This window comes from Ochotona princeps, chromosome 7 (genome assembly GCF_030435755.1).
Source record: "Ochotona princeps isolate mOchPri1 chromosome 7, mOchPri1.hap1, whole genome shotgun sequence".
NCBI lineage: Eukaryota > Metazoa > Chordata > Mammalia > Lagomorpha > Ochotonidae > Ochotona > Ochotona princeps.
Genome location: NC_080838.1, coordinates 67,262,808 through 67,288,929, shown reverse-complemented (window position 1 = coordinate 67,288,929; position 26,122 = coordinate 67,262,808). Strand labels below are relative to the sequence as shown.

Genomic DNA, 26,122 nt, shown 5'->3' with positions numbered 1-26,122 from the left:
CTTCAGTGAAAACTGTAGTGATTGGAGAGTGTGGAAGAAATGTGTATCTGTATTGTGCAGTGGAAAGAGAAATTGAATCAGGAGTTTTTTCTCCTGAATTCTGCTCTGAGTTCTGTCTCTTTGACATTTGTAGTGTTAGAGAGACCAAGGCAAATTTCTTAATCTCCCAGTCTGTTTTTCATATATAAAATGAATGGGTTAGACTTGTGAAATGCTGACAGGTGCTGAAGTTCCATGATTTTTTAAAAGTGTTTTTTAAATGACTTGTAAATGTTATACTCTACTAAGCAGTATCTTTCCTCTCCATAGGGTGTGTTACTACTGCAGGCATTGACAAGAAGTAATGGAGCAATCCAGAAAATCGTTGCTTTTGAAAATGCTTTTGAAAGACTACTGGATATTATTACAGAAGAAGGGAACAGTGATGGAGGTACAGCATGAAGAGATTCTTTCTGTATTCTTTCTGTATGCACTCCATCGTTAGCTTCTAGGAAATGCACTGGGAGGGGAAATGGAGACTCAGGCCCTAGTTGACATTCTTTCTTCTGTCTTTCACCTGGGGCATGTTGCATATGGGTTTGTTTTTTGTTTTGTTTTGTTGTTTAGTCCTTTTTGAAATTTGTTAGGCTTCTGCAAACTGAATTGGTGTCATCCTTTTTTTCTGGAATGTCCTAGTTGCATCTTTTCAAATACTGTTCTGCCACATTTTCTAAGGGATTGAAGAAGATGCAACTTTGCAGATTTGGTGACAAGAATTTGAAGTGAAGGCAGACTCATTGTATATGAAGAGTGAAGGGAAAGGACACAGTTAAAAATTAACAGAAAGTTAGAAATAGTCTTCTTGGGAGGGGAGAACTGCTTGTGTCCTGTGTTGGGGGCCTCAGTGAGAGTGTTCACCATGGCCTGACAGCGATGCAGACTGCCTCTGTGTGGTCTTTCCTTCCAGCAATACTGAGCAGCTTCGGTGCAGGCATAGAAAACAAGGCAGGTGGCTTTTCACAGGGTTGGGCCTGTTACCGCAGGGTACTGGGTGAGAGTGTGAATCTGTGCAGTGAGAGCTGAGTTGGGAAGGTGGTAACAACCGGAAGCAATCTCTCCAGCAGGAGAAAGGCACCTGTCGGAAGGTGTGAACGTCTCAGGGAAAGCTTCAAACAGAAAAGTGAGCCACGAGGAGAGAGGATTTGGTCAGAGGGTGAGGATTATCACAAAAATGGGACAGTGGACTGAGAAGTCCAGGTATTGCGTAGATTGTTGTTAGCATTAAAATAGCCAAGAATGACAGAAGGATTGACAGAAAGACATCTGTTTTTTTGTTTGTTTGTTTGTTTTTGTTCAAACAGTAAGAGCACTCCCATGCACTGGTCCGCTCTTCAAGAGCCTGCTACAGGCAGAATTGGGAGAGGCCAGAGCATGAACGGGAAATCAGCCCAGGTCTCCCACGTGAGTGACAGGAACCCATTTAGTTCCTCCCTCACCGCTGCCTTTTGAGATCTGCGGCAACCAGATTCTGGGGTCAGAAGCCTCAGCCAGGTATGAACTCAGGCACTCCAACATGGAATCTGGCATCTTAGCTACCACGCTAAATGTCTGCCCCAAGGCTGACCACAATGCACCGACGTGTTACGTGAACAAAGAGTAGCAACAGTGAAGTTATTATGTAAGTGCAGCAAGGAAAGGTAAGAATTGCTATAGCCAAACTTCCTGAGCCTTCGAGGCCCAGACATTTTTTATGAGGGTAGAGGACTTGGAGTCTCTGGAAAATACACAGGGCTGGTAGGATCTTAGTTGCAACACCCTGACTCCAAAGTCCATATGGTTGAGAGCATCAGCTAGCTTTAGTTGAGAATGTTGTTAGGACAAACCAAGGCTATCATATTTTTTATCAGCTAGTATTTAAGGGTTTGAGATAGGATCCTGAAAGTCTTTGAAAGGAAACAAGGTGGGAAGAAAGAAACCAAAGCATAATGAGATGAGAAAACGAAAGAATGTGCATTAGAAAAGCACTGAGAGCAGCTGTTGTTGCAGGTGGTTGAGGAACACAGCATGTATGGCAAAATGGGATTAATGAGAGTTAGTCTTGAAGATTGCTGAGGCGGGTTCCAGTGACTTGCTGTGACTGAGGTAGACTGGAGACCACGGGACTCACTAGATGCGTGCTGGAAGGAGGCTTGTCAGTGGTGGAAGGGGTGTTCAGTCTTCCCAATGCCAGCAGATGCTTCTAAACGAGGCAAATTCCCACCAAACCTTACAGCACAAAGGGAACCCTAATGTAACAAATGTTGCCACTTCAGTGCCAAGGCATCACTTTATTGGGAAAAGTCCGAAAGGGAGAGTATATGGAAACTATGTTCTCAGTTTTTCTGTAAACCTAAAGTGCCCTGAAAAGTTATCTGTTGCTCTTTTAAAAAGTAATTGAGAAGGCAAGCTATGTGGTGAAGTGGATTAGACCATCATCTGTAGTACCCACATCATGTATGTGAATACCAATTCAAGTCCCAGATATTCCGCTTTGAATCCAGCTTCCGGATAATGTGTGTGGGAAGCAACAAAGTAATGGCTTAAATACTTGTGTTCCTGGCATCCATACGGGAAACCCACGTGGAGTTCCTGGCTTTACCCGGGCCCGGCCCCAGCTGTCGTGGCCATTTGGGAACTGAACCAGTGGATGGAAGAACTGAACCACTAAATGAAAGGTCTCTCTCTAACTTTCCCTCAGTTGCTGCGCCTATCAAATAAGTAATTGATTGCTATAACCATACAGTTTAACTCCAAAGTGTGGCTATGCCAGAGGAGCCTCCCAGCTGTGAAATCCCAGCATCAGGCCAGTCGTATAGAGGAAGTGGAACACTGGTTTTTCTAGCATGTGGTGAAACTGAGATCAGTGGGAGAGTTTTCCCTATGAAGGTGGTGTAGGTGAAAGTGCCCTGGAGTGCTGTACTGTAAGCACAGAGGAAGAAAGATGGAACCATGGAGAGCAGGAACCTTGAGAGAGAGAGCTGGACGAGAGGCTGCGGTCCGGAGAGGTGGTGCTTTAGGAAGCACGGCCAGAGGGCCTGCAGGGAAGGGATGCGGAAGCATGTCCAGGGCCTCTCAGAGGTCAAGTAGGACACGATTGATTGGGCTAGCAAAGATTTCATAGTTAGCTGCTGCATGTTGACCTGAAGCCTTGTCTTTCTACCATAGGTAGAGGTGTGGGGTATTCACAGATAAAATCCTAGTGAAGAAGGCAGGCATGACCTAAAACTAAAAGTAACTAGCTACTGTACACATGTACATGGGGTCTTGAAAATCGGTTCTGAAGAAGTATTTAAGCTGTAATTTGAAGAAACAATGATAGAGTTGCTGAGATGAATGGATAGTTAAATATGAAAAGAAGAAGTGGCAGCGGCTCTGGAGAAAAGAACACGTTGTACAACCTGTGGCTGTCGGGAACTGGGAAAATGGCCTGGCTTGCCAGGCAGAGGATGTGCCGAGCCTGCAGTGGGCCCTGTGAAAACACTTGTGAATTTCAGGTTTCATCAGGCCTAACGCTTTGGTTTTATATTTTCTCCCCAGGTATAGTAGTCGAAGATTGCTTGATTTTGCTTCAAAACTTGTTAAAGAACAACAATTCGAACCAAAATTTTTTTAAAGAAGGCTCATATATTCAACGTATGAAACCTTGGTTTGAGGTTGGAGATGATAATTCTGGCTGGTCTGCACAGAAAGCGACGAACTTGCATCTGATGCTGCAGGTATACTGCCCTCAGTCAGGGGTGCAAGCAGTACGGCGAGCGGTCCTTCCTGAGAGGCGAGCTCTGTGTGGTGAATGCTGCACACTCGGCTGCTTCCAAGGAGGCTGTAAGATCCTCCTGGGCACAGCTGTAACTCAGAGCTGGAGATCCCCCCCTCCCCGCCTCCTCCCAGCTTCGATACTGATCAACACCTGCTCGTTGCATTTTATATTATTCCTTTCTCTTGTCCTGCTATGTTATTTTTTGAAATAACTATATTTATTTTTGTTTGAAAGACAAATTTTACAGAGAGGGAAGGAGAGAAAGTGGCAGAGGTCTTTCAACCACCAGTTCACTCTCCAAATGGCCATAGTCCTCAGAGCTGAGCTGATCTGAAGCTGGGATCACAAGGGTATAGAGTCTCAAGGACTTTGGGCCATCCTCTGCTATGTTACTAGGCTGTAAGCAGAGGTCTGGATGGGAAGTAGAGCAGCTGGGCCAAGAAGCTGGCACCTATGTGGAATGCCAGCGCCAACAAATGGAGAATTGGCATGCTAGGCTGCCATGCCAACCCTCTGCTATGCTTTCTTTGTTAAAAAAAATTTTTTTTTAAGACTTCTTTTTATTGGAAAAGTCAGATATACAGAGAGTAGGAGAGACAGAGAGGAAGATCTTCCATCCAATAGTTCACTCCCCAAGTGGCCACAATGGCTGGTCCTGCACTGATCCGAAGCAAGGAGCCGGGAGCTTGTTCCAAGTCTCCCACACAGGTGCCAGGGTCCTAAGGCTTTGGGCCATACTCGACTGCTTTCCCAGGCTACAAGCAGGGAGCTGGATAGGAAGCTGGGCTGCCAGGATTAGAACTGGTGCCCATATGGGATCCCAGCATGTGCAAAGCAAGGACTTTAGGCACTAGGCTACTGCGCCTAGGCCCATCTTTGTTAGTTTTTTTTTTTATGATTTTTCTTTTTTTTTTAACTGAAAAGTCAGATTTACAGAGGGGAGACAGAAGATCTTCCTCCACTGGTTCTCTCCCCAAGTGGCCACAATGGCCAGAGCTGAGCTCACAGGAGCCAGGAGCTTCTTCTGGGTCTCCCACACAGGTGCAGGCTCCCAAGGCTTTGGGCCATCGTCCACTGCTCTCCCAGGCCACAAGCCACAGGGAGCTGGAAGGGAAGTGGAGCTGCCAGGACACAAACTGGGCCCAGATTGATCCCAGCACATACAAGGCTAGGATTTAGCCACTGGGCTATCACGTGTGCCCTCTTCTATGTTATTTTAAGGCAAATATAATCATACAGTCATTTGTTGGGCTTCATGAGAGATTAATAGGTTACATTATTGCTTTGACTATTTTTTAATCCTCCTTTATCCATTTAGGGTACTTAATATAATAAATTTTAACATTGAGAATATTAAATTCAACAAATAAATTCAGTAAACATTTACTGAAAACCAGGCTTTGGGTGCTAAAAAATGAATAATGTCCCACCAAAGGTTAATCATGTGAGTCTTAAGACCAAACACGCCTACATCACCTATAATTGTAGTTGAGCTCTATGGGAAAGCTTAGTGAGATGGTAGTGAGATCCATGTGATTCCTGTAGCTGAGAACAAGGGGGAGTGCCTTAAAGTGCTCACGCCTGTATTGGAGTGCCTTCTCCAGCCCCTCAACTCAGCCTGTGAAACCAACACACTGTTCAGCGACCTCCATGCTCTTGCAAGCATGTCTGCACTAAGACTATAGCTGTCAAACCAAGATAGTTAGCCTTTTTGGTGATCCAAGTCTAAATACTGTCCCTTACCCTGGGGCTTGTCTGGTTGATAATTAGGGTGACCCAGTGCCCCAATTTGTGGGTCAGTATTCACTTTGTAATTTCTAGCAGTGTCCTCTTCCACTTTAAAAATGCCCTGGTTTGGATTATAAATTATGTGGTTACCCTGTTAGGAATATGCCTGGAAACTGTCATGAGATGTCCTGTAGGAGAAAATAAATCCAAGTCCAATTGACTTTCTTAGCTCCAGCATTACTGTTCACCATATCACTATTATACATTCAGTGAATGCAGGTCTTTTTTTTTTTTTTAAAGATTTATTTATTTTTATTTTTAATTGCAAAGTCAGATATACACAGAGGAGGAGAGACAGAGAGGAAGATCTTCTGTCCGATGATTCACTCCCCAGGTGAGCTGCAACGGGCCGGTGCGCGCCAATCCGAAGCCGGGAACCAGGAACCTCTTCCAGGTCTCCCACATGGGTGCAGGGTCCCAATGCATTGGGCCGTCCTCGACTGCTTTCCCAGGCCACAAGCAGAGAGCTGGATGGGAAGTGGAGCTGCTGGAATTAGAACCGGCGCCCATATGGGGTCCCAGGACGTTCAAGGCTAGGCCACGCTGCCGGGCCCGAATGCAGGTCTTTTATGTCCTAGAAACAACGTCACCAAATGGAGAGTTTGATGCTTTTTTTCAGCACTGCTTAGTTAGGGGAAATTCCTCTAGAAAACTAATAATCAAAATACTTTTAGAAAGAGTGAGACAGTCTAAACATGAGTAAACATTTCCTGCCAAACAGGGAAAATTTAAACTACTTGAGGGGCCTGTTTGCATTATGTAGTTTAAGATACTGTATAAAGAATCATTGTGAAGAAATGTTTACCAAAATAGTTTTTGAGTGAAGTGTTTTAGTAGAAAAGTATTCTAATTATATAATTAGGATTTTATTTTCACTTTCCCTCTCCTGTTTTATTCTTTTTTTTAAGATTTATTTATTTTGAAAGTTACAAATTGTGAGAAAGATCCTCATCTACTGGTTCACTCCCGAGGTAGCTACAGAGCCAGTGGTATCCATGCCGAGGCCAAGAGCCAGGGACTTTATCCCAGTTTGGTACATGGATTGCAGGAGCCCAAATGCCTGGACCATCTATTACTTTTCCCGGGCTGTTAGCAGAGATGTGTATTGGAGTGGAGCAGCCAGGGCAGGAACCATAGCTAACGTGGGATGCCGGTGTCATAAGTGGAGACTTAACCCACTGTGTCACAATGCTGGCGCCCTACAGTATTCTTTAAAGACATGAGTAAACTTTAGCTTTCATCAAAGTTTATCAAAATAGTTTTGCTCAGCTTAGTAAAGCTTTCTGTCTTGAACACCATGTACTCAAAGCAAAGGAATTAAGTTAATTTGTGTTTAATGTATTTGTCACCTCAAAAATCAAATGTATCTTGTGCTTTTCAATCTTTTAGAGACTATAACATTCGAGCTGTATTCTGTGCTTGCCATTATAATACACCAAATGAAAATGCATTATTTTTCCTTTTAGTTACATGCATTCTAATTTGGGATATTCAGCATTGCAGTTAAAATTGAATTCTAAGTTACTAAAAACTGAAATTGATCTTTAGGACGTTTCATTCAAATTTTATAGACAAAAGTTAAAGGAAATATCTTTTGAGAAGCTGTTTAGTAATATTTTAGCTTTTTTTTCATAGAATTATGCAGTTTTATACTTAGTTCTGCTCCCATCTCCATAGGAATTCCTTCTTTGCTGTTTGTGCAAATTATCTTGACCATCATATACTTCAAAGCAACAGAATTAAGTTAATTCATATTACATGTATTTGTCACCTCAAAAATCAAATGTATCTTGTACTTTTCAACTTTTTAGAAATTCTGTAACATTCGAGCTATATTCCGTGTTTGCCATTATAATACACCAAATGAAAATGCGTAATTCCTAGCAGCCATTGGCTGCTAGAAAGCTCAGTGCCAGTGAGATAACCCTTTTCGTTGTTAGATAGTTGGATTGCTAAAAATCCATGTGTTGATTCAAAATCTTTCCTAATACAACTTCTACAAATTTTCCCCAGTTTTTGCTCTTTGCAGGAAGCATCTGTTCTTTGTGAGAATTTTTTTTAAAGATTTATTTATTTTCCTTGATAGTCAGTTACAGAGAGAGAAAGAGGGAGAGCTTTTTTCATCTACTTGTTCACTCCCCAAAGGGATGCAATAACCTGAACTGGCCCAGAACTGGGATCCATGAGCTTCTTCCGGCTCTCCCACGCAGGAGCAGGGTCTCAAGGCATTGGGCCGTCCTCTGCCACGTACCCAGGTCATAGCAGGGAACTGGACGGGAAGTGGAGTGGCCAAGTTTAGAACTAGGGCCCATATGGATTGCTGGTGCTATGGGTAGATGATTAGGTTGTTACACAACTACGCTGACCCTATGATAATATTTTAAAATACTTGCATGTTTTCATTAGGTCTCCTTACCTTCTTTCTGTCTAACCATTCTTTGGCTTCTCTACCCTCTGGAAATTTGATGACTACTTTTTCTTTAATAAGGATCTTCAACTGATATTAGATGATATTAAAGAGGTATTGATCTTGATATATATAATGATACTGGGGGATGGAATGTTGTAATGATTGTGTCTTTAAAAGTCTTTGTCAGTGGAGATGCAAACATGTTGTCTGGCATGGCTTTCAGTAGTCCACCCCCAAAAAAACAAATATAAATAAAAATAGAAAGGAAATAAATTAACGGAAGAAAAAAAAAACTCACAAAAACCTGATCATTCAGGTCCCAGGAGAGGACCCAGTCAGGATGCACTGATGAAATCTCTCGAGTGACATCAGTTTATTGACCGGTCTCCTGACAGGGCATGCTCGGCAGACACGGAAACATCCCGACGATCTGCTGCTTCATCACTCACTGCTTCAACTAGTGGTTGCGGCTTTTCCCAGACTGGTGGTTCCTAGTCTCCTTTTTATTCTCCAGCAATAAAAATACCAGTTTTCAATCACACTTACTTATTTGTTATTTATTGTTTTTAGGACTTTATTATTTTTATTGGAAGATCAGATTGACAGAGAGAAGGAGAGATAGATAAAGACCCTCCATCCACTGGTTCACTCCTTAATTGGCCACAATGGCCAGAGCTGAACCAATTGAAAGCCAGCAGCCCACGGGTCTCCCACGTGGGTGCAGAGTCCCAAGGCCTTGGGTCATCATCTACTGCTCTCTCAGGCTGCAAGCAGGGAGTTAGAAGAGAAGTGGGACAGTTGGGACATGAACTGGCACCCATATGGGATCCTGGCATGTGCAAGGCAAGAATTTTAGCCACTAGACTATGATGCTGGGCCCCACGTCTATTTTTATATTTAGGTTGACACATGTGTGCATGCACACATACACATGCACACGTACAAACAACCCCATCCCCTTCTTCAGTGAATCATGATCTGTGATATGCACCAGCCGCCATGATGAGCTTGCCTGGCATGTTCATACTACTGACTACTGCCATGTCAACGTGAGTTTGTTGGCACTTGGCTTATACTGGAGTAAAAATAACTAAAATTTTTTGTAGAAAGATTTATTTGAAGAAGTTACAGAGAGAAAGGGAGAGAACTGAAAAAACAGTCTTCCTTCTGCTGGTTCCCTTCCCAGATAGGTACTAGCCAAGATTGAGCCAGTCCAAAGCCAGGAGGATCACCTCTATCTCTCTCTAGGTACTGAGGCGCAAACATTTCAGGCCAGCTTTTGCTGCTTTTCCAAGTATGTTAGGGAGTTGAATCAGAAGTAGAACAGCTGAATTCTGGGCCCGGCACGATAGCATGATGGTTAAGGTCCTCTCCTTGAATGCACTGGGATCCTATATGGACGCTGGTTCTAATCCCGGCAGCTCCACTTCCCATCCAGCTCCCTGCTTGTGGCCTGGGAAAGTAGTCAAGGACGGCCCAAAACCTTGGGACCCTACACCCAAGTGGGAGACCCAGAAAGAAGTTCCTGGCTCCTGGCTTCTGATCGGCTCATTGTGGCTGCTTGAGAAGTGAATCATCGAACAGAAGATCTTTCTCTGTGTCTCGTCCTCTCTGTACATCTGCCTTTCCAATAAAATAAATAAATCTTAAAAAAAAAGAAAAAAGTAGAACAGCTGAATTCTAGTGAGGATGCCAGCCATACAGGCAGTGACAACACACTGCACCACAGTGACAGCCCCTGAAACAATTCTGAAGATGTAGCTATATCTAAATATGAGAGCTCTTCAAAAAGTTCACCAAAAATTACCATTATAGGAAAAGCATACATATAAATTTTTAAATCTTTTGGCACAAAATAAGCTTACCTTCTGATTTCAGTGTCCCATGGACATTTTGCAGAGTTCTTGTTGTTTTACATGACTTTTCTTGTGTTTCTGACATTTCTTGTTCAGTCTCAGAGTATCTGTAGGATCATGGGGATTAATGAGCACTAACAGTTAAGGAGTCTAACCCCATGGCTAATGCACAAATCCTTTACCTTGTGTCCAGTTGTCAGTTTTAGCCTCTTTAAATGTATTTCCAGTACAGAGGAAGCTTAGCACACCTCAGGCCATTCTCTTCAGACCTACTATATTATTAGATGCTTCATTCTTTCTTTGGTAAGAAATCTGCTCACCTGCAACTCACTTCCTCACTTATTGATTATATAGTGCATTACAAATGCTATGTTGGAGACCCAGCTCAGTAGCCTAGTGGCAAAAGTCCTTGCCTTTCATGCACCCATATAAACACCGCTTTGTGTCCTGGCTGCTCCACTTCCCTTTCAGCTCCCTGTTTGTGGCCTGAAAGAGCAGTAAAGGATGATCCAAGACCTTCGGGCCCTTCTCCCATGTGGGAGACCGAGAAGAAGCTCCTGGCTCCTGGCCTATATTCAGCTTAGCTACTTGGAGAGTGAACCAGTGGATGGAGGATCCTTCTCTCTATCTCTCCGTCTCTCCCTGTAATTCTGACTTTCCACTAAAAATAAATACATCTTTAAAAAATAAGTAAATACTGTGTTGCTTGTTTAGGAGTTGACAGTTACCTGAAGGAGACAACCAACAGCAGATAACGCTGTGTGATGGAGCTGTTGCCAGGGGCAAGAAAGCCTGGCTTCCCTGTGCAGGGTGAAGGGGATGGTGCATGTAGGCGTGCTGTTCACGTAGGCCTTTCAGTTCTGTAAAGCACATGTTTCTTTTACTCTTTCTTTCTCAGCTTGTTCGCGTCCTGGTGTCTCCCACCAACCCTCCTGGTGCGACCAGCAGCTGCCAGAAGGCGATGTTCCAGTGCGGGTTATTGCAGCAGCTTTGCACCATCCTGATGGCCACTGGAGTTCCTGCTGATATCCTCACTGAGGTAAACATGGCCCTGGGGAGTCCACACTGCGTGCATGTCGGACTCTAGCTGAGGACAAGGCAGTGTGGTTAGTTGCTTCGTATGCTGAATTCCTCCCTGATGTTATCAAGTGACAATGATGGCGATATTGATTCCAGAAGATGTTTCACAATGCGCAAATTTTATAGTATTGAATGCTAAAGTTCAGCAGAACTTCAGAGTGAGAATTTCTCATTATTTTTATTGTATTCAATAGGAGTACCTAGTGCAGTCTTTTGGCTTTTTTATTTGTTTGTTTTTAAAGATTTATTTTTATTGGAAAGTCAGATATACAGAGAGGAGGAGACAGAGAATGATCTTCTGTCTGGCCCAAGTGGCCACAACAGCCTGAGTTGAACCAATCTGAAGCCACGAGCTTCTTCCGGGTCTCCAACGCGGGTGCAGGGTCCCAAGGCTTTGGGCCATCCTCAACTGCCTTCCCAGGCCACAAGCAGGGAGCTGGAGGGAAGTGGAGCTGCTGGGATTAGAACCAGCGCCCATATGGGATCCCAGCACGTGCCAGAGGAGGACTCCAGCTGCTAGGCTACCACGCTGGGCCCAAGTTTATTGTTTTTAATGTGGATAGCAAGGTGATATGTCTACTCAACAATTGAATGAATAGGATAGTTCATTTGTTTGTTTCTTAATGTAACCCGTAAGAAAAGAAGATGATTGAAGAAAAGGAAGGGTTAATTTAGTTAAATCTACACATGCACATTTAAAGTGTAAATAATGATTAAGTTCTGTGATAAGAACAACTGTCTGGATTTACTTCTATGTATCACCCCACAGTTATTTTATGGGGTTCTTTCTTAAGTTTATGTTTTTAATGTTCCTGGTAAGCCACATAAAGCCCTGTGTCTCATGAGTTGTCAGGCCTCTTTTTCATCTCTCTGATTTTATTTGTGTGCATGTGGCTGGGGCCCTCATACCCCGGGCCTCCCAGAAACCCTCCTGTTCTGCAGCGATCTGGCCTCTGCTTCTGCCACACAGCTCTTACCGTGAGACTTTGTTTTGCCATCCTCCTAGGGTTTCATTTTAACCTGTCTCTTGACTTTAATTCTTTGGTTATCTGGCTTCTGTACCTTTTTCTTTCACCCTTTACTTTATTACATTTTTTCCCCTTAATTTCCTGGAAGAATTAAAGGAAAATTTCTTTTGCCCTTTCTTGTCTGACAGTATCATTCCTTTACCTTCAGAGCTGGGTGTGCAGCTCGGGGCTGGAAATCGGCACACAGCTGCCAGGGCTTCATTCCAGGGTGCTCCTGGAGAGTCTCACTCCTGGCTCCTCCTTGTTTCTGGTTTTCTACAATTTACTGACGGCATGCCATGCTGTGGGCTTCTTCCCCACCATTGATTATGTTTGCAACTCACAAAGCCATCTCAGCTGAGGACTGACGTCGTGCGGGCCAAGGATGGGCTCAGTCTTCCTTAATTCTCTTTTCTCTATGTACCTCTTCTAACACATGGTTGGATATTCTGGACCTAGTTTGTCTTTTTAAAAAATATTCCTTTATAATTGACAAATTTAAATTATATGTATTCATCATGTACAGCATATTGCTTTGAAATATAGCTTTGCTTTTGTTTTCTTGAACGTTTTTCAGTTTCATCCTTAAATTGAATTGTAATTGAATACAATTTAAATTTTTTTAAAGCATCATTTTCTTCTTTAGTAAAAATAGATTCTCATATTAATCTTGGTGGGACTTTTTTTTAACATTCTGACTTGAAAAAAATGCTACAAATTGTAATTCTGTTACTGATTTCTTTTGACGTCTGAATTTTGACATTTATAAACAAAAAACAGTATCTAACATTTTCTTTTTAAACAGTGTTGCTTCTTTAACTTTCTCATGCTTTTCTCTTTTTTTTTCTGCCCTTAACAGACCATAAATACTGTATCAGAAGTTATTCGAGGCTGCCAAGTAAACCAAGATTACTTTGCTTCTGTAAATGCACCTTCAAACCCACCAAGGTAGGAAGAAGGGAGCAGCTGTGAAGATATCCCATACGTATATGTTCAGCAATGTAGCATGGCAGATAAAGCGGCCTCCTGCTGCACCAATTCCTGTCCCAACTGTTCCACTTCCAGTACAGCTCTCTGCTAATAGCCTTGGAAAAACTCAGAAGGTGGGCTTAAGTATTTGGTCCCTGCTACCCACATAGGAGACCTGAAGGAAGCTCCTGGTTCCTGGCTGTCAACTTCAGCCTGACCTCACACCGGACACTGGCCGTTTGGGGGGTGAACAGCATATGAGATGTACCTCTCTCTTTCTTTCTCTGTAAGTCTTTCAAATAAATAAGCAAATGTTTATTTAAAAAAAAACCCAAAAATGATATTATATATATATTGAATAAATATGTATATATATTTCTTCTTCCACAATAGTTCAGGTGTATGTTGTAAAACTAAAAATCATCTAACAAGATAAGTATAATTTTTTTCTTTAAGATTCATTTATTTGAAAGGTAGAGTGATAAAGGATAGAAAGAGAAAGAAATCTTCCATCAACTGATTTCCTAACTGCCAAATGCCTACAACAGCCAGGACTGGACCAGGCCCACTCAAGAGCTTAGAACTCCATCCAGGTCTACCCTGTGAGTGGCAGGGGCTCAGGTGCACAAGCCATCACCTGCTGCCTTCCAGGCACATAGTCAGGACGCTGGTCAGAAGCAGAGACAGGGTTTGACCCAGATACCCCGACGTGGGGTGGCAGTATCCCAAGCTGCGGCCTAATGTTCTGTGTCACAATGCTTGCCCAATACTAGTGTTTTTAAAGAGTGATATCATTGTAGTGATATTTGGAATTTAGCTATGTAGGGTCAAATAATATTTCTTCAATTCCTAGCCATATCCCACCCGCACTGATGGCTTCACTTCAAGCTGCAGTTTCTCTTTTCCAAGGTGAAAGTAGAAATCTCTTGACTTGCTCACACTCTGGTTGTGCCCTCAGTCAGCAGAGGGCATTTGGTACTGATTCGTACACCTGATTACAATATTTTGTTTTGTTCTTTTCTTGTTAAATGCAACAGGCCAGCAATTGTAGTACTCCTCATGTCCATGGTCAATGAAAGGCAGCCATTTGTCCTGCGGTGTGCTGTTCTCTATTGTTTCCAGTGCTTCTTATATAAAAATCAAAAAGGGCAAGGAGAAATTGTGTCTACACTTCTGCCTTCCACCATTGATGGTAAATGACTGAATTCTAATTTGTCCCTTAAGAATGAAAATAGCTTTCTTTCAGACTTCTAATTGAATCTCTCTGTGCCTTAGCCTATAATACAGTTTAGACCAGGGGAAAAATCAGAATTCCAGAACTTAAACATGGGTTTAGAGAACAAACTACGGAGTCAAACCTGAGTTTGCATTATAGAATTCTCACTTATGCTATATAATTTTGGACAAGTTGTTTTTATCTTGAGTTTTAATCAAGTTATGGGAGGATATTATCACCTCTCTAGGAATGTTCTGAGAATTAATGCACTTACATTTATGAACCACTCGCCCACATACTTAACATAATAGATGCCAGTAAATAGAAGCTACTGTTGATAATTCCTGCTCTAAAGCTAATCTTACCATTAACTCAAGCTGAGCCTTGTAGTATGTTGTCTAATAGAGGTCATAGTCTTTACCCATTCTATGGATTCTTTAAATATTTTATCTTAATAGACATGAATTCTTTAAACATTTGCCTTAAGAGTAATCTGATAAAAGATAGTTGGGCTTATCATTTGAATTCATTTGAAGTATACTATACTTTCCTCAAAAAAATTTTTTATAAAATTTTTACTATAAAAATGATTTTGCTGCAAAAGAAATTCAAATGCAGAGGAATAGTTAAAATGCCATTTCCTTTGCTTTGTTTTAGAAATACCATTTTTAATCAAAATAATAGCTCTCTGGAATATCATCATTAATTTGATATCTAAGTGTCTGTTATTTCTTTATTCTGAACTTTTCTTCTAAGATTCCTTTCTGTTATCATTTTATTTTGAAAAGCAGAATTTTATTTTCTGGAATTGTCACCTAATACTCTCAATTAGTAAATATTTAGATAGTATTCAGTAGTATTTCGTGCTATTTGGGTTTCATAAAAGTAGTTTTTCTAAATTTCGTTCTCCCTTCCCCCAGCCCCACAGTCAAGATTGGATACGTTATTAACTGCTTGCCTTCTTTACAGCAATGGGAAATTCGGTGTCGGCTGGTCAGTTACTGTGTGGAGGTCTGTTTTCTACTGATTCACTTTCAAACTGGTATGCAGCTGTGGCCCTTGCCCATGCTTTGCAAGAAAATGCAACCCAGAAAGAACAATTGCTCAGGGTTCAACTTGCTACTAATATTGGCAATCCTCCAGTTTCCTTACTGCAACAGTGCACCAACATCCTGTCACAGGTAAAATACGGTACTTCTGCACATGGAAAGTGGTTCAGCTATATGTTTTGTCAACAATGCAAAGATTAAAGGATGGTCTTAGAAGGTGCAAATGAAAAAGAAGGAAAGGATTTAAGCTTATCATAGCCAGAAACAGTTTTTTGGAGAGAAAGTTTTATAGGACTGACCAGTGGTTATAAGTTCTAATTCATATTAGAAACACATGTTCTTTTTTTTTCTTTTTTTTCTTCTTTTTCCTTTAACTGTAATTAACTATGTAAAGATTGTCAACAACAATACATTAAAATAGATTAAAAAAAAAAAGATTCAAAAAAAAAAAACAAGAAACACATGTTCTGGGCTCAAAGGTGATTTTGATTTTATCTTCATTTTAAATCAGCTGTGACGTTCTTGCATGTCATTTTCTTCTCGGGGGCTAAATTAAGGTCAATTTATGAAGAAATAGAATAAAGAAAATATCAGTGCCATGCACAGAGTTTACAGAGGAGAGCTTAAAAATTAATTATAATGGAAAATGAGTTAAGTGTTGTTTAAAATTGGCTTATTTCCACTGAAAATGGGTTATATCTTTGATTTATCACGTCTCTCTTGGAGAGTAAGCTAACTACCCCAGACTTTTTCGTGTCTCAGTTAATGCTTGATATTCTAATGTTGCTGTGATTGAAAAATAGCCTTTTAAAAAAGATGGTAATTAGCTGACTCCTATTGCCATAGGTTTTGCTTTAACATTATAATTGCGTGTACACATAGTAAAAGCTAAAAAGGTGATGTCTTCCCCACAAAGTGCTGTAAAATTTCACTTTATCTTGTCCAAAATTACAAAATTTGTGTGTGTAGCGAGCCTGTGAAAATATTTTTGAAGGATTTTTTAGCAATCACATTTTTTTAAAAAAAGTACTAGTATTTATGAGTAATGTTTAATGTATAATTTGCAGGGTGATAAGATCGACCGGCGGGTATGTATCCCTTGATTCAGCTTAGGCATTTTCCTCTCACAACAAGGCTTTTCTTTGTCGTGGGTTTTGCTGATTTTTTAACTGCTTGGTTGAATTTGTACTCACACTTACGGGTCAGCAATTTATCTGTGCCCTACGCACCTCCAGTTTTTCTCGGTGGGATGTTACGGAATTTGTAAGCACTACGGGACGGAAGATCTGCAGCTGTACACTTCTGCTTCCTCGGGCTGCTTGCACTTTCTGGGACCCCTTGGTTTTGCTTCTGTGTGGTTTTTTTCCTAAGCTTGCTTCTGTATTTCTTCTAAAACCATTTCGAGAGAAGTGAAATTCAAGGTTAAGAATTTTGTCTATAATTAAATGCAAAATAGTGTTATTTTTGTAATTTGAAAGATTTAAGGGTTACAGATTGTCTTGAACATAGCCCATAACAGTTACTGTTGGGGCTTAGTTTTCGATATGTAAGTGCAATGTTTGATTTGGGTTTGGTTTGGTTTGGTTTGGTTTGGTTTGGTTTGGTTTGGTTGGATATGTTTTGTTTACTTTAATATTTGGAAAAATAGAAGTGGGTCTTAATGTTCATGTTTGGGCATGTGTTTTAGTACTATGTGGGTTGTAATAACAGATTCTAGTAGGAGTTATATCTCTGTGAGCATGATTTAACATGTTTTATAACACATGTTTGACAACATTGCCTGCTGAAGTTTTATACTGGAAAAAATATTTTTTTAAGATTAATTTATTTTTTTTTTTTAAAGATTTATTTATTTTTATTACAAAGTCAGATATACACAGAGGAGGAGAGACAGAGAGGAAGATCTTCCGTCCGATGATTCACTCCCCAAGTGAGCCGCAACAGTTGGTGCGTGCCAATCCGAAGCCAGGAACCAGGAACCTCTTCCGGGTCTCCCATGCGGGTGCAGTGTCCCAAAGCCTTGGGCCGTCCTCAACTGCTCTCCCAGGCCACAAGCAGGGAGCTGGACGGGAAGTAGAGCTGCCAGGATTAGAACCGGCGCCCATATGGGATCCCGGGGCATTCAAGGCGAGGACTTAAGTCTCTAGGCCACGCCGCCGGGCCCAAGATTTATTTATTTTTATTACAAAGTCAGATATACAGAGAGGAGAGACAGAGAGGAAGATCTTCCATCCGATGATTCACTCCCCAAGTGAGCCGCAACGGCCGGTGCTGTGCCCATCCGAAGCCGGGAACCTGGAACCTCCTCCAAGTCTCGCACACGGGTACAGGGTCCCAAAGCTTTGGGCCATCCTCTCCTGCTTTCCCAGGCCACAAGCAGAGAGCTGGATGGGAAGTGCAGCTGCCGGAATTAGAACCGGTGTCCATATGGGATCCCGGGGTGTTCAAGGCGAGGACTTTAGCCGCTAGGCCACGCTGCCGGGCCCGAAAAAAGTATTTTTTTAAAGTCTTCATGTCAATCACTTAAGAGGTAGTTTTTGTAACTTATTTTACACAGTAAAATGTACATACCTGATAGAGCCCATCTGATTTATTTTAAGCATTACAATAAACACTATTTATTTAGGTGACAGTATGCCCCACATCTTCTGGGTCACCACCCTAGTGCCTGTAATGATCCCAGTTGGTCCCAAGCCAGGAGCCACAAACTTAATCCAGATCTGCACACGGGTGACAGGCACCTGATTACTTGCCATCACCACTGCCCCCCAGGGTCTACAATAGCAGGAAACTGGAACAGGAGACAGAGCTGGGTCAAACCCAGACACTACAAAATTGAACATGGATGTCCTAGCAACCAGGCAAAACACCCACATACAGAGGGATTTTTGATGTTTGAATGCATCTCTGTAGGCACCACTCAAAGAATGCTTCATATTCATAGAAAGTTCCATTATGTCCCATTCTTATTCTTTGTTCAACGAGGCTACTGTTAGAAAAAGAATCACATTATAATATGCTAGAACCTCCTTTTAGTGTAAACACAACATTTACATTTAAAATATTACCTTTTATTTTTATAACAATGTAAAATATTAGAGTTGAAATGCACATTGTAGGAATGGGAACCATTTTTATTTAGAAAATTAATTATAAAGAATAGATAATTCCACTTTAGTATTTTATTTTAAATTCTCTTCTATAAAATGTGTGATTTCTAATAACTAAGCCATTGGAATAAGTATCCTTTCTGCTCCATTTGCTTTTCCAAATACTCTCAGTGTTTCACAGACCGTGGGGACTATAGAAAAGGAATGAACTTTTTCTTATATCCCAAACAATCTGTTCATTTTATGTTAAAGCATTTAACCCTTTGATATGCGTTACAGATGTTTTCCCCCAACATCATGTTTGTCTTTTGACCTTGGTGTTTTTTGTTTTGCTTCATTTTTCTTTCTTTAACCATTTGGTTTTTGTTAGAGACAGAGCACTCATGTCTACTGGTTTGTTCCCCAAATGCCGCAAGGGCCAAAACCAGCAGCCAAGAGCCAGCCTGGGTCTTGTGCTTGGATGGCAAGGAACCCTGCAGCCTGGCCATAGCCTGTTGCTTCCCATCCTGTGCATTAGCAGGACTCTGAAACCAGGAGACGACCAGGATTTCAGCTTTCATCTTGTTTGTTTGTTTAAATTAATCTTTTTTCTTAAGATTTAATTAGTTGTTTGAAAAACTGAAAAGCAATTTAGGAGGGACGCAAAGACACAAAATTAATCTTCCGCCCACTTATTCACTACCCAAATGGCTGTTAGCAGTAGAGGCTGAGGCCAGGGTGCAGGAGCCCCATTTGGATCTCTTGTGTGGGTGGCACAGGCCATCCTCCTGCCTTCCCAGGCACAGTAGCAGGGAGCTGAATCAGAAGCAGACCACTAAGACTCAAGTCATTAGCACTCCCCTGTGGATGCTGGCATCACAGGCAGAAGCTAACCAGCTGCACCAGTGTTGCCCTCTCAACGCATCATCCTCCGCAAGGCCAAACGCATGCCCATCTTCAGCATTTTGTATCGTACTTGGAAAGGCCCACTTTCTTTCAGGGATTTACGCATGTTTTCATCCCAGGGTTTCAGAATTCATTTTGAACACTTTGTTTCTCATTGAATGGTATATAGTTCCATTTATCTTTGGATAGCTGTCTATTTGAATATTTTTTAAATCCAGCTGTTATCCACTGATGGTAATATGCTACGTTTGTCAACACACAGTGTCTCCTTATCCTTGGTTTTTGCATGTGAAGATTCAACCAGCCACCAACAAAAATTTTCAAATTTTTGAAAATATCTCTAGTATGTATAGACTCGTTTCTTGTCAATATTTCCTAGATAATACTGCATAATAACTGTTTATATAGAACTTGCATTGCTTTAAGATACTATAACAAGTCTAGAGATGATACAAAGCAGAAGAATTGGTGCAGATTATATGTAGACTCTATATGCAGATACTTCTTTTTATAGAGAGGACTTGAACGTCTTCAGATTTTGGTCTTCAACAGAATTCCTGGACCCAGCCCTTCGTGATCCCACTGTGTCGAGTCTATCTAGATTTGGCATACAGTTCCATTTCTAGTCATGATTTTGTATCTCCTCATTCTATGTTTTTGGCTTTGCAGTATCCCTAGTTATTCTCATTTATTTATTTTTCCCTGTTTTGAAAATATGATTGTTTAGCTCTTAATTTGGGTCACATTGGTTCATAAAATAATTTTGTGTTAGCTTCTTCACGATGCTAAGTCTGCCTAAGAAGATTATTTTATTTTATTGGCTTGTATCTACTTTTATGCTCTTTAGATATACTTCAGATTTTTCTTTAGATGTTGTGCCATTTTGATTAATGATTTTGAGAACTTTTTGTTACTATAGAATAAAAGAACTATTTCATTCTGTCTTGAGCTTTGTTCTTACTCCTTTTATTCTTGTTTTTCTTATTCTTAAATACACAATGTAGACACTTTGAGTACCTGCAAATGGTTGTTCTAATAGTAAAATCCTGTCTTTAATCATTGAGATCAGCAGAATATTTGCATTATTTTTAATGATTTTTTTTTTAAAGAGTTTATTATTAATGGAAAGCCGGATATACAGAGAGGAGGAGAGACAGAGAGGAAGATGTTCCATCCGATGTTTCACTCCCCAAGTGAGCCGCAACGGGCCGGTGCGCGCCGATCCGATGCCAGGAACCAGGAACCTCTCCGGGTCTCCCACACGGGTGCAGTGTCCCAAAGCTTTGGGCCATCCTCGACTGCTTTCCCAGGCCACAAGCAGGGAGCTAGATGGGAAGTGGAGCTGCCAGGATAAGAACCGGCGCCCATATAGGATCCCGGGGCTTTCAAGGCGAAGACTTTAGCCGCTAGGCCACGCCGCCGGGCCCTTTTAATGATTTTTTTAAAGGCAAAGTTACAGAGGAGACAAAGAGTTAGAATTTTCCATCCTCTAGTTCACCTCCAAATGGTTGCAAAGGCTAGGGCTGGAATAGACTAGATCAGGAGCCAGGAGCTTCATCCACGTCTCCCACATGGATGCAAGAGCCCAAGCACCTGGGCCATTTTCTTTCTTTTTTGTATTTTAAGATTTTTTAAAATTATATTTTTGGCAATCTTTGCATAGTTAATTAGGGTAAAAAGGTACAAGGGCTATAGGGAAGTGGGTAAGGCTATTATTTCCATATTGTTTCTTTCATATATCTAAGATAAAGGGGATATTGAGGGAGAAGTCCCACCCAGTCTCCCACCCACCTCAGGTCCCAGATGTGGGGCATGCTCTGAGATACTTGCTCAGGTGGTTTAGATAGTTCACCAGTTATGAATCGCTGCCAGTCTCACCACTCCAAGCACTATGAGGTCGTTGAAGAATCCACTGATTGACATAGTCCATCATAGAGTCTCCATTTGCCCAGTATTTCGCTGCCAACATATAGCTGAGGTGGTTGGTTGACCTGTTCTATCTTCTGTCTTTTCATGGTTAGGGTTCTGAGTCCGGCATTTGATTGGAGAGATCCCCAAAGAAACTTTACCTGGGCCATTTTCTACTCTTTTTCCCTGCACATTAGCAGGGGCTGGATCATAGGTAGAGCAGCCAGGACCCGAACTGATCCATATAGGAGCTCATGTCATTGGCAGTTTAACTTACTTTGCCGCAGTATTGACCCCAACATTTATCATTGGAGTCATTGTAAATTCTCATAGCACATACTTAGTTGAGAATATATATATTTTAAAATTTCAGTCTATGTAGATAACATGAAGATATGCTGTAAGCCCACAAATGACACAGAAGCAAATAAAAATGAAATAATGCAGCATGTGATAACTAAATTTATATTCTGTTTATTGTGTATTCATATATTATATACTGTATATTGACAGATCAGTTGCATCCACTGTGAATCATTTAATGTTAAATATACCTACAAATGAATTACATAAAATATTGACTTTGGGCTTCATGAGATTAGAACATTTGTGATAGATATTTAAGTTCATTCTTGTCTAGATCTTTGAATAATCATATGCTGCTGATTTTCATTCTTTTATTTCAGTGTTTTCCCCCCCAAAAAAACCGAAAATTTTACAAATGATAGTATAAATACAGAAGGCAATATGTTGTGAACTAAGAGAACATTCTACATAGGAAACAACATGTTATATTAAAATATAGGAAACTAGTTTTGCTGGACCTGTGAATTTTAGTAATGTGTATAGCTGGCAACAGTATGTTTCGTGGCTCATGGCAGTTAGCTAATTACAGTAACTATCCCCACTCTTACATCTGTGATTGAGTTTGTGGCAAGGTTTATTTTATTGTTGAAGTTTATTTCTTGGTAACTAAAGGACTCAAAAGATTAGATTTTTGTGTTTTTCTTGATATTTTTTCAAGGAAGTAGCTTTTATTTATTATAGAGGTATTCATTTTTACTTATTTATTTTAATATATTATGAAGGTATTGAGATTAACAAATTTTTCGTAAGTTTCCACAGAGTGAATTTTTTCAACTCAGCAGACCAGATTTTTCTTACAGTGTATATTCATTTACCCATTATTATGCTATCAGCATGAACCAGTTCTGATTTCTCCATTGTTTTTGGAAGTGTGGCCTGTGGGGGTGAATGTGGCAGCAAGAATACACTGTCTTGTTCAGTTTTAAACTCTGAATTTTTTTTTAAGATTTATTTATTTATTTGTTAAGATTTATTTATTTTTATTGGAAAGTCATATATACGGAGAAGAGAAGAGACAGAGAGGAAGATCCTCCATCTGATAGTTCATTCCCCAGGCGGCCACAAAGGCCAAAGCTGAGCTGATCCAGATCTCCTGTGCAGGTGCAGGGTCCCCAGGCTTTGGGCCGTCCTCCACTGCTTTCCCAGGCCACAGGCAGGGAGCTGGATAGGAAGTGGGGCTGCCAGGATTAGAACCCACACCCATATGGGATTCTGGCACGTGCAATGCGAGGACTTTAGCCACTAAGCTATCACACCAGGCCCTCAACTCTGAATTCTTGATAGATCTTTTGTAAGATGTCAAAATTCTTTTTAGGCAGATAGTAAAGAGTCCTAGAGGAATTTTAAATTTGATCAAAATAAAATGAATAAATTTTTTTAAAGTTTGAGCAAACAAATAGATTTTGTCATTTATCTATTGCAGGGAAGTAAAATACAGACAAGAGTTGGATTGTTAATGTTGCTTTGTACGTGGCTAAGCAACTGTCCCATTGCAGTAACACATTTTCTTCACAATTCAGCCAATGTTCCATTTGTATCCTTTGTGTTTTAGTAACAAATACGTAAGTATCTGTCATAGATCTTTGAGTCTTGTGTTCAATTAAAGTAGCTCTGTGCTCAAAATGTGTTTGAGTTCTCTATGAACTTGTGTAAATGGCTAGGGTTGTAATGTTGCCTACTTAATTCGTGTGCACCATTGTTTTATGCTGGCTTTGAGATTCGCAGAGAATTTCTTTATAAGAACTTGTTTGTGAAATACATGTCAAATTCACATTACAAAATTAAGTATCTTAAATATGCTAAGTGTTCAGCCTCCTTGACAAAGAATTCAGCTTACAGGACAAATTGCAGAAAACCTTGGAGAAGAAGAGCAGTTGGTGCAAGGCCTGTGTGCCCTCCTGTTGGGCATTTCCATCTACTTCAATGATAACTCACTGGAGAGTTACATGAAGTAAGTATAAGGAAAGGAGAGAGAGAATGATAACGTTTACTTTTGTCATCATGTCAAGACCAAGCTTTTATGTCATTAAAAATTTGCAGATTTTTTTTAAGTTTCTCAATGTGTTTATCTCTATAGAGAAAAACTAAAGCAACTAATAGAGAAGAGGATTGGCAAAGAGAATTTCATAGAGAAGCTAGGATTTATTAGCAAACATGAGTTATATTCTAGAGCGTCTCAGAAACCCCAGCCTAACTTTCCCAGTCCAGAATATGTGATATTTGATCATGAATTTACGAAGCTGGTAAAAGAACTTGAAGGTAAGACAAAAATGTGTATACCAATATTCATTAGGAAATAATTGGGATTGTGTTATGGGTTTATGTTCTAGATGCATATAGTTTATATGACAAGAATGAAAGTACATTGTTGTTCCTGGTTCAAGTTATAGACCATTAAAGACTTTGACTTTTTCATAAAACCGAAAAGATTGTTTCTTATCTATCATGAAGTTGGGTTTTGTGTTTTTATTTGTTTGTTTGTTTGTTGTGGTGGTGGTGTGTGTGTGTGTTTTGTCTTAATAGTAAAATAGTCCTTAAAATGTTTGAAACAAAATTTAAGTAACTTTTCTCTTGCAGGTGTCATAACGAAGGCCATCTATAAATCCAGTGAAGAAGATAAAAAAGAAGAAGAGGTAAAGAAAACACTAGAACAACATGACAATATTGTGACTCACTACAAAAATATGATTCGAGAGCAAGTAAGTACTAATTAATTGTATTGTCTGGTTATTAATAGGCAAATTTTTTCCTAGTGTTTCAAATGGAAGGGGACACAGAAACTAAACTATTTGCCCTGAAGTGTGAGTGTTCAGCAGACTGAGCACTTAATATTTGCTAAGTACTATACAGGAATGTACGTAACACATGAGTTGGTTTATTCCCATAGTAGTCCCTCCCATGTGAAGAAAAATCCGTAATTATTGTGTCATGTATTACACCATTCTCTGTCTAGTGGAGTAGTTCATTGCATGTAGATTACAGCATGAAGAAGCACTTCACTTAGCTAGGCAGGAGTAGGGTAATTGCAGAAACCTGAGTCCTAGAAGGATGAACAAAAGTAAGCAAGGCGAAAAGGAAAAACAGGGAAGAGAAACAAGAGGTGCTGCTGCTGGGACGTGCTGTCCGTATGCAGAGGAGGAACTGGAGGACCAGGCAGGAGGAAGGCTGGTGCAGTGGGTGGGCTGGGGAGAAAGTTGGGACACCTAATGTAAAGATGTTAACTACATTTTGTTTGTTTGTTTGTTTACTGGGTTCTTTCTTCCTGTTTACTAAGCATGTTTTAGACACTGTCATTTAATTTTTGCATCACCCCTGTAAGGCAGTTATTATCTGTGGTTTGGAATGGGGGATCAGCAATGTAAAGAATCCAAGTTTTCCCAAAGCCCTCAATAACTGATAGAAGACCATTCACACACCTGTGTGTTCATGGGACTACAAAGCTCATTCTGTGTGAAATACTCAGGAAAGATCTGGGAAGTGCTTAAACTAAAAAAGATGAAACTGGTTGTTGGATACAAGCATTGTACACTTGGGACATCCTGCCTCCCCCATCACAGTACCTGAAATTAAGTCCTTTCTCTGCTTCCAGTCCAGTTTGGTGAATACCCAGCTTATGTGCCTGGGAGGCAGCAGGTGACAGCCCAGTTAACTAAGCCCCTGCCAGCCATGTGGGAGACCCAAATAAAGTTCCTGCCTGGCCTACCCCTGGCATTAAGGGCATCTGGGGAGTGAACCAACAGATAGAAGAATTCTCTCTCACACTTTTCCTATTAAATAAATAAATGAACCTTAATAAAAATGACTGTGACAGGACTTGGTAATGATTGGATGCAGGCGTAAGGGTGCAGAAACCATTATCCCTAGATTTCTTTCTGGAACGACTAAATGGCTGATTCTGAGTTATACAGTACAGGAAAAGGAGCTCATATCGGAGCTGGTATGAGCTAAAATCATGCTGTTAGAATCCTCCATTGTGTTTTTCTTTCCAGAACACTGAACTTCCATTACTTGCATTGTGTGGAGCACCTTCACCTTCTGTGATATTCTATAAAAAATTGTGTTCCTTGGTTTTTACTCTCATTTAATTTTTTTACCATGATAATCATCCTGATCGGGAATTCAGAAATTTACTCCAGTATTATCTGGAAAATAAAACTGTTGATGTGGTTAAATCTCCAATGCCATGAAACATGCACTGGTAGCGCACTGTATCCATGTGGGACAGCTTCACCCCCCCTTCTGCACACAGCTTGTCTGTGGCAGGTGTGGCCAAGTGAGAGCAGAGACCACACCCTTAAGATTGACAACTGCCTGCATGTAGTTTTCCCCACATTCTGTATTACTGAGGTTGCAGTTTTTTTTTATGACAAATGCTGCATTTATATTCAATTTTTTTTTTAAGATTTATTTATTTTTCCTGGACAGTCAGATTTTACAGAGAGAAGGATCTTCCATCTCTGGTTCACTCCCCAAGTGGCCACAACAGCCAGAGCTGAGCTGATCCAAAGCCAGGAGCCAGGAGCTTCTTCCACATTTCCCACATGGACGCAAGGTTTCAAGGCTTTGGGCCATACTGGGGTTTCGATTTTAAGAGAGAATGAAAATATCATCTTAAAATTAGCAATCACCTTTTCATTGTACAAACAAATCAATAAACTAGAATGAAAATTTGATTCATGAAACAACTTACGTAGTTAAAGCTT

The 26,122-nt window shown here is 40.7% G+C and overlaps 1 protein-coding gene across 2 annotated transcripts in view; it reads left to right on the top strand.

The window, feature by feature from the left end:
• Positions 1–26,122, top strand: part of USO1 (USO1 vesicle transport factor) — a 79,210-nt gene that overhangs the window by 31,887 nt on the left and 21,201 nt on the right. Inside the window, exons 8-18 of one of the 2 annotated variants that reach the window (XM_058667204.1) lie at positions 310–430; positions 3,556–3,734; positions 10,728–10,868; positions 12,776–12,864; positions 13,923–14,077; positions 15,071–15,282; positions 16,218–16,238; positions 22,843–22,953; positions 23,252–23,370; positions 23,497–23,678; positions 23,997–24,118. In XM_058667204.1, coding sequence (XP_058523187.1) covers positions 310–430; positions 3,556–3,734; positions 10,728–10,868; positions 12,776–12,864; positions 13,923–14,077; positions 15,071–15,282; positions 16,218–16,238; positions 22,843–22,953; positions 23,252–23,370; positions 23,497–23,678; positions 23,997–24,118 — 1,452 coding nt within the window. The remainder of the gene's footprint in view (positions 1–309; positions 431–3,555; positions 3,735–10,727; positions 10,869–12,775; positions 12,865–13,922; positions 14,078–15,070; positions 15,283–16,217; positions 16,239–22,842; positions 22,954–23,251; positions 23,371–23,496; positions 23,679–23,996; positions 24,119–26,122) is intronic. The other variant, XM_058667205.1, reaches the window with a different exon arrangement.